This window comes from Gigantopelta aegis, chromosome 5 (assembly GCF_016097555.1).
Source record: "Gigantopelta aegis isolate Gae_Host chromosome 5, Gae_host_genome, whole genome shotgun sequence".
Classification (NCBI taxonomy): Eukaryota; Metazoa; Mollusca; class Gastropoda; order Neomphalida; family Peltospiridae; genus Gigantopelta; species Gigantopelta aegis.
Window position 1 is genome coordinate 29,019,700 of NC_054703.1, and position 9,566 is coordinate 29,029,265.

At 41.1% G+C, this 9,566-nt stretch overlaps 1 protein-coding gene across 1 annotated transcript in view; it reads right to left on the minus strand.

Annotated features, from left to right (window-relative positions):
* The window catches only part of LOC121373550, a 20,622-nt gene extending 11,655 nt beyond the window's left edge, over positions 1-8,967 (minus strand). The window contains exons 1-6 of the mRNA XM_041500225.1: positions 8,800-8,967; positions 8,273-8,404; positions 7,413-7,568; positions 4,811-5,034; positions 1,526-1,674; positions 687-826 (exon numbers count right to left, since the gene is read on the minus strand). Of these exons, the coding sequence (XP_041356159.1) occupies positions 687-826; positions 1,526-1,674; positions 4,811-5,008 (487 nt within the window). The 5' untranslated portion in view covers positions 5,009-5,034; positions 7,413-7,568; positions 8,273-8,404; positions 8,800-8,967. The remainder of the gene's footprint in view (positions 1-686; positions 827-1,525; positions 1,675-4,810; positions 5,035-7,412; positions 7,569-8,272; positions 8,405-8,799) is intronic.
* Positions 8,968-9,566: the final 599 nt, after the last annotated feature.

Here is a 9,566-nt window from a genome sequence, read left to right on the forward strand (position 1 = left end):
TTATTACACCAGTTGTGGAGCACTGGCTGGTATGAGAAATAGCCCAATGGGTCCACCGACGACGAGGATCCTATATCGACTGCACATCAAGCGAATGGTTTACCACTGGGCTAAGTCCAACCCCTACCAAAGAAAACAATACATCTACAGTAGCGGAAAGGAAAGTAAATGTTTTATGTAATTACACACTCAACACATTTACGGTTATATGGCGTCAGACATATGGTTAAGGACCATACAGATATTGAGAGGAAACCCGCTGTCACCACTTCATGGGCTACTCTTTTCGATTAGCAGCAAGGGATATTTTATATGCACCATCCCACAGACAAGATAGCACATACAATAGCCTTTGATATACAAGTCGTGGTGCACTGGCTGGAACGAGAAATAGCTCAATGGGCCCACGACAGGGATCTATCCCTGACCGACCACACAGCAAGCGAGTGGTGTACCACTGAGCTACGTCCCGCCCCCCTACAGTAGCAGATGCAGGGAGGTCCAGGGATCTGGACCCCCCCACCTCCCCATTTTCAAAACCACCCATAATCTTTAAGGGGAAACGTAATTATATTAACTGTTATAAATGCTTAATAAAAATATCACATTTGCCACCTCCCCTTTGAGAAGTCCTGCATCCGTGCCCGATCTATCTATCTATCTATCGTACTGATGACCGGACTTACTTGGGTCGACAGAGAATGTAAAGGCGAGTATTTGTCCCACGTCCACAGTGGCCCCTTGGCTTAGGGAGCTGCCGGCAGCTTCTATGCTTAGAGAAACTGGCAGGTGTTTGTCTGTCGTATCAGAGTCCAACAGCTCATCTCTAAATACAAAAACACTCATTAAAGCAGCAATCTTTTAATATGAAATAAAGGCATGCTTAATTTTGTTGAATTTAAACACATTTTAAATTGCTTTTCTCCTATTTTGTTTTGCAAATACGCAGATTTTGATCAGAGACTATTCAGTTAAACAGCTTGTTTTGGATACAAATGATAGTAAATGGTTCGGTGTTTAACAAATATTGCAATTAGGCGAAATATTCAATTACCCGGTATTCGATTAGGTGGAACACTATTTTTATTATTTAAAGTTGTAATCTCATATATTTTTATTATTTAAAGTTGTAATCTCATATATTTCTTATTATTTAAAGTTGTAGTGTCGTATATGTTTGTATTATGTAAAGGTGCAGTCTAGGGTATATTTTTATTATGTAAAGCTGCAGTCTCGTATGTATTTTTATTATTTAAATTAAGTTGCAGTCTCGTACATATTTTTATTATTTAAATTAAATTGCATTCTCGTATATATATTTTTATTATTTAAAGCTGCAATTATGTATGTGTTTCATATTTCATTATGTTTTGTGTTTGTAATAAATGCCAAAAATTGATAGACATTGTGACCCATCATACACCAGTCTATAACTACCATGCCCTACATCCCGCCCCCCCCCCCACCCCTAGAAAAACCAGCACCACCGCTACCACAAAACACCACTACCACCACCATGTCCTACTTTGCAAGTGATTTCATCTCAATGCTGGACGTGATTTGTTGGTTCTCTTTATCGATTTCGCAGACAGCAGTCAGAATCTCATCCAGGGATGAAGAGTAATCTGTGTTATAGCCGACATAGAAGTCACGTTTAAATGTGATCTTGCCAGCCTGAAGAAGAAAAAAAAGAAAGGAATATACTAGCATTTAGCCTTAGTACTCTGGCCTAAGGGAGCAAGACTGACACGTGGACGGTTATGGCACTCATTACTGCAAGAGAAAACTGTATATCAAAACTGCACAATCAGTGCCTATCAAATGGTACTCAAAAGATTCCTGCTCTAATGAAACAACAATCCTATGTTTGATGTTAAATATCTTTAGGGGCCGTTCAAATATTACGTAACACTATTTTGGTCAAAATTAGACACCCACCCACCCCCTTTAATGCGGCATTATGCCCCTTAATGCTAGACCATACCCCCCCCCCCCAAAAAAAAAAAAAAAAAAAAAAAAAAAACAACCCAATATTACGTAACGCTCGGAGATCCCCACCCCCCCCCCCCACCCCCCAAACACACAAAGCAACGTGGCAATGTTTATTTATACCCATGTGTACTACGATGACGTCATTAAAGTGACGTATTGCTGAAGGATGGGGAAAAACGCGGGTATTCACTTGCGCCATTTTAACTGATCACCATCATGGTTGACAAAGAAAACTTTTGGGTTTACATTTACCTCTAAAAACCTACATTATATATGGTTGTCATGGCATGTTTAAGAGAAAAAAGAATTGTGTTACCTAACGCTGTTCAATACACCCCACCCACCCCATGTAACGCCACATAACACTTGGACTTACACACACCCCCCAAGCGTTACGTAATATCTGAATGGCCCCTTACACTGATCATGTTCGAGTTTGCTGATAACAAATATTTGACATATTAACCACTTAATACACACACAACAGGAAGAAACCCGACAGTAACCCATTTAAAAAATGTTCCCGTTAAATACGTAGTGAACGAATCACTATGCATTTTTACATGGATTACAAACTAATGTTGCAGGTTGAATGATGGGAATAGGTAGTTAAAAGGCATAGCAGCATCTCTTGCCCGAATATATCTGTCGTTCTTGTCTTATATTTTAGTATTTGCTTCAGCACCAGTCGGCCAGTTGTTCGGGTACGTGAATATAGTTCTCGTAACTGATGAGTTAGACCTACCTAATCCTAAAACACATGGAACTACGGTTCTGTGTTACATTGGTGGTTCAAATGTATTTAAAAACAAATTGATTTTCACTTTCATTACTGATATATATATATTTTTAATTTTAGAATGTAATTCTTCACGATGTAACCGATTGGCAGTTCTCGTGATTTTAAAGTTGCGTAACCAACATGCGAACAATGGTTCTCGTGAAATATTGTGTCCTGGATGGGTAGACCAGGGCACGTTGACTCGATCTGTCCTCTTATTTTAATACTATCAAACAAATCTCGATCACCCAAACAAAAGTAATCAACAAATTTAATCACCTCTGACATTAAAACAAGTAAAACAAAACACATAATATATCCTATGAAGAGATTTCTCACAAAATCAACAGAAAACTAATCAAAACTGACCCATCCTACTGACATTTTGTAAAAATAATTCAATTATGGCATTGGTGCACAATTCAAAAACTAAAACTGTCGAGAGGGACGACATGGATTTCACTCCATGGTTCAGCTGAAGTGATGTGATGTGATCTGATAACTAGATTTGGTTTCCAACAATTAATGTAATTTTTATTTATTATTCATTTTTAGAGAAATAAAAAAGAAAGAAAGAAATGTTTTATTTAACGATGCACTCAACACATTTTATTTACGGTTATATGGCGTCAGACATATGGTTAAGGACAACACAGATTTTGAGAGGAAACCCGCTGTCGCCACTACATGCGCTACTCTTTCCGATTAGCAGCAAGGGATCTTTTATTTGCGCTTCCCACAGGCAGGATAGCACAAACCATGGCCTTTTTGGAACCAGTTATGGATCACTGGTCGGTGCAAGTGGCTTACACCTACCCACTGAGCCTTGCGGAGCACTCACTCAGGGTTTGGAGTCGGTATCTGGATTAAAAATCCCATGCCTCGACTGGGATCCGAACTCGGTACCTACCAGCCTGTTGACCGATGGCCTAACCACGACGCCACCGAGGCCGGTAGCAGGTTGAGTAATTAACTCACTGAAACTGCTGCGACCAAACCTGACTAAACGTGCTCCAAGCACGGTACCTTCACAAACCACCACCACGTACCATCCACGCAGTTCATAGTCTAATTGTAGTTATTAATGATTTTAAAGGCATACTGTCACAGATTTAAGGACCTTATTTCTCTAAAAATGGGTAATAACTAAACAGTACATTAATTGTTGGAAACCAAATCTAGCTATTGCATCACCTTAACTGAACCATGATAGAGTGAAATCCATGTCAACCCTCTCGGCAATTTTAGTTTTTGAATTATGGACCATTGCCATAATTCAATTATTTTTATAAAATATCATTAATAAATGGAGTATTGTGGTTATGAAGATGGTTGAATAAGGACATTTAGGGAAAAATCTAATTATTTTTGTTCAGGTAATACTTTGTTAGACCAGTAAATAGGTCAGTGGTCTGTGACAATATGCCTTTAAGCACCGTATTAAATTAAACAGGAGTAACACAACTGGTTATCTTAAAGGGACATTCCCGACTTTGCAGCAATTTTTTCGATGTTATCGACTAACAGACTTTTTAACGATTGTAATTACATATCAAACATTTTTCTGCATAAAATATTAGTGGCTGTATATTAAACGTGTTTCTGATCGTTCTAATATTTGTACTAGGTTAAATTTCATCTTAATTCCTAAAATATAGTTTTTTAGTAAGTACGAAATTATTTGAAGACAAAATCCAGTTTGGGCTTCTTACAAATATTGAGATGACAAGAAACACATTGAATATACAAACACTGATATTCTAAACAAGAAAATATATTTAATATGTAAGTTTAATTGTAGAAATATTTTATGAGTCGGAAACATCTTACAATGCAGCAAACTCAGGAATGTCCCTTTAAGAAGTATGTGCAAGTGGAAAAATATATGGGGTAAGTGAATATCTGATTGGCACTTGCCTTGTGGCAAGTAATTTTTTTGAACCCCTGACGTGCCCGACAACTAACGTGCCCCGAAACTCAACGTGCCCCAGACTCCCATACTCGGGCTACTAAGACTATTGTGGGTGTTTTTTTTACCCCATCGTCAACCATGGTGGCCGATCCACAATCCGATTCGCCGGTGTGGGCGATTTCTCTGGCTCTCCCACCTACGAAAGCCTGTTGATCTACGCTCATTGTGCTGTAGCCGGCTGATATCTTACACAGTGGATTGCCCCACAAGTATATCCTCGAAGTAGGCGACAACGGACTGTACGGGTAGATATTAATCATCATCTTGTCTTTGAAGCAGACCACTTTATCTGTAAACATAACACAATTTGATAAACAGACAGTATGGTTTTGAATTTTTAAACAGCAACAAAAAGTATAATGGAATTTGCCAATTGGCTAATTATTAATGTTAAACACTGGCGTAGGGGGGGGGGGGGGGGGCATACACACACACACACCCCACACCCCGACTTTTTGGTACCTTAATACTACTCAAAAGAATTTAAGGGTCAAAAATGTATAACCAAATAAGTTTCAGAGTGTATTAGATTGATGATGTAAACTACACCAAAAATTTAATTTATTTTTCCATATTTACAAAAAAACACACAAATAAACGTCACTGTATAAAAGAAAGTCACATGACATGCTGTCAAAGTTGAAGGTTGTCAAACATGGATTTTACACATTAGAACATTCGTTTAATAGTGTGTGAATCCACCCCTGGCGCGAATACACTCGACACATCGTTGCCTCATGCTGTTGATCAGACGTCTGAAGAACTCTTGGGGAATGGCCTGCCACTCTGCCATAAGAAGTTGACCCAGATCATGAAGGTTGGCCGGAGGGGCATGGTTATCCTGAACTCTCCTGCCTAATTCGTCCCAGGCGTTCTCTACTGGGGCCAAGTCAGGCGAATATGCTGGCCAATCCATCCTGGCGATACCTTGTTGTCTGGGAAAGTCCGTTACCACCCTGGCGCGGTGGGGTCTGGCATTGTCATCCTGCAGAACTGCCCCGCCGCCAATCTGCTGAAGGCCTGGGAGAACCAACGGCCGGATAATCTCATTCAGATAGCGGATTCCATTCAGATTGCCATCCACCACATAGAGGAGGGTCCTGTGGTGGATAGAGATGCCGCCCCACACCATGACGCTGCCACCACCGAACCGGTGACGTTGTCTAACGTTAACGTCAGCAAAGCGCTCCCCAGGACGTCTGTAGACACGAACCCGACCGTCGTTGAACTGGAGACTAAACCTGGACTCATCAGTGAACATCACTCGACCCCACTGAACACGTTGCCACCGCAGATGAAGTGTGCACCAGTGACGTCTGGCCGTTCTGTGACGTGGTAGGAGTGGTGGTCGAACAGCCTGGCGACGGCAGCGTAGATTATTGGCTCTCAGACAATTGCGTATTGTTTGATCAGACACTGAGTTCCAGTCGCAGTCCGCAGATTGTCACGTAATCGGCGTGCAGTGGTTGTGCGTTGACGTAGAGCCATATTGGTGATGTAGCGGTCCTCTCTATTTGTAGTGCTTCGGGGTCTTCCCGAACGTGGACGATTTCGAACAGAATTCGTTGCTTGGTACCGTTGCCACAGTCGGCCAACGACACTCTGACTGACACCAAGTCTCAGAGCAACATTTCTTTGCGTATTGCCATCCTGAAGCCAAGCAATAGCCCTTCCTCGATCTTCGATAGTCAGTTGACGTCGTACCATTGTCGAATTTGGAGTGTGCACCGTACACGAACGCAAGCTCCAATTATACGGAAATTCAGCATTGGGAACATGGAATACACATGCAAAGCGTGCAAATGAAGCGCTTTGTCAAAAAGCAAGTTATGGGCACTTAGCAGACCTTTCGCTTTCGCCCTAATTTACGTGCAAATGTAAGCATGTTTTCGCCATTAGAACTAGTCGACAGTGTCAATGACAGTGGATTTTAATTCATTTATGGGTTGCTTAGACCCACTTTCGTCAAAATGGAACAATACCATGCATGACATTATAGTCTAGCTAATATAATTGACATTCAGAAAATAATGTCGAAAATATCGTCTGACCCTTAAATTCTTTTGAGTAGTATATATGAGATTAAACCCATTGTTGCCACTTCATGGGCTACTCTTTTCAATTAGCAGCAAGGGATTTTTATGCATCATTCCGAAGACCGGATAGCACATACCACGGTCTTTCACATACCAGTTATGGTGCACTGACTGGAACGAGAAATAGCTCAAGAGCCCACCGATAGGGATCGATCTCAGACAGACGGAGCACTTTACCACTGGACTACGTCCCACCCCCAGATAGAGGCACACACACACACACACACACACACACACACACACACACACACACACACACACAGACTGATTAAGGTAGATGGGGAGAGAGAGAGAGAGAGAGAGAGAGAGAGAGAGAGAGAGAGAGAGAGAGAGAGAGAGAGAGAGAGAGAGAGAAAAAAACAATTTCAGCTCCCTATCTTGGATGTAATGTGACAAAAAGTAAAGAAACAAATATTAAGGAAATTAAAAAAAAAAAAAAAAAAAAAAAATCCAAACAGATAGACGGATACTATCCGATTAGGTGACTAATTATGAAAAAAAAAACACAAACTGAAAACAAAAAAAAACATACACAAAAAAACACACAAATTAAAAAACCCTCTCTACTTACAACGACCAGTAGTGCATTTATCCTCAGTTCTGGACTTGGGTCCCCAACCAACCTCACAGAAACATTTTGCTGTTGTACCCGCCGTGTCCGTGTAACAAAATCCATGGGCACCACACTGATCTCCACTGGCCGCACAGGGCGACTTTTCCTTCTTATCTAAAACACGAAACAGTTAAGAGGGATCACCCCATGGTGGACGGGGGAGGGGGGGGGGGGGGGGGGGGGTAAGTGTTCTAGTGCTACACACATGCATGTGACATAAACACAATTCAATTCAATGCATATTACCAAAGAAAGAAATGTTTTATTTAAAGACGCACTCAACACATTTTATTTACGGTTATATGGCGTCAGACATATGGTTGGTTAAGGACCACACAGATTTTGAGAGGAAACCCGCTGTCGCCACTTCATGGGCTACTCTTTCCGATTAGCAGCAAGGGATCTTTTATTTGCACTTCCCACAGGTAGGATAGCACAAACCATGGCCTTTGTTGGACCAGTTATGGATCACTGGTCGATGCAAGTGGTTTACCCCTACCCATTGAGCCTGGGAGCACTCACTCAGGGTTTGGAGAACCCAGTACCTACCAGCCTGTAGACCGATGGCCTAACCACGATGACACCGAGGCCAGTGCATATTACCAAACAAACTGGTGTTGGCAAACAAACAAACAAACATCAATAACAACAACAATTAATAATAACAATATTAATGTACAGGCCAGATGGAGAAACAGAATTTGTATTATATTTGTAGGAATAAAATTACTATGTAATAACTTAATTAATACCTTCACCCCCCACCCCCCAATTGCATTCCACCCCACCCCCACTCTGGCACCTGAAATTGAACTTACCTTTAAGTACATCGCAGTTATAGCCTATATAGTCTGCTCCGCAGTCACACGTCCCGTCCACCTTACAAGTCTGTCCGTTCTTGCACGGGGAACCCTCACGTTTGCAGTTGAATGTGCCAGATGGTTGGCCGCCTGTAACGTAAAGAAAAAAAAAAGAAAAAAAAGTCGCAGATACAAATGCACTTGAGAATGCTGACAGGCTGGTAGGTACTGGGTTCGGAATCCCAGTCGAGGCATGGGATTTTTAATCCGGATACCGACTCCAAACCCTGAGTGAGTGCACCGCAAGGCTCAATGGGTAGGTGTAAACCACTTGCACCGACCAGTGATCCATAACTGGTTCAACAAAGGCCATGGTTTGTGCTATCCTGCCTGTGGGAAGCGCAAATAAACGATCCCTTGCTGCTAATCGGAAGAGTAGCCCATGTAGTGGCGACAGCGGGTTTCCTCTCAAAATCTGTGTGGGACTTCAAGAACCCAGTATCCCACCGGGATACCATATAATACTAAATTATTAGGTGGGATACCAGATTTTGAAATGTTAGTATCCAACTGGGATACTGCCCAACAAGTTTGATCTCGAACACTGCGGGGACGTGTCCGGTGGCAACAAGTTTTGTTTACGGATGAGCCGTTACAACCTTTCCAACGCTGATGGCCGAATCCGAGTATGGCGATGTCGACTGAACGTTGAAATTAAAAATGAAACTTCTTTAAGTAAAAACACTCTTCTTGGAAGTTCCCGCCGAAAGCAACTTGTGGAAATGCCCTCTGGTGATTGTTAAGTCAGTGTTCATGGAGTTACCTCCCCGTGCAAGGCAAATATTCATCTGGTAACTTAGTTGACTTAGGAGTTGGGGACAACATTTGTAGGCCTTTATGAATGATACCGGAATACTAAATAAGAACTATTAATCTTATTTTGGACATATTATATTACACTATAAAATACATTAACATGTTTTGGCCAATTAGACACATAAAATGCCCCCAAAAACATGCTATATCTTGTGAAATGCATTTGGGAACATGTCACACTTGCTTAGTATGCCTGAAATCATAATATTTCCATAATGTTGAGAACATGTAACATTACTTTGTATTCATTTTTCATTGTTCCTAAATGACAATACAATGATATTTTGCTTAAAATAATGAATATTTTTAGATACTAGTATTTCAGAGGGTCTTACAAAGGGTCTTACAAAACAAGGACAAAACAAACACATTTCGTGTAGAATGACCCTGTTGTATTTTTTATATTGTATATCCAATTTAATGAGAACCTGTTTTC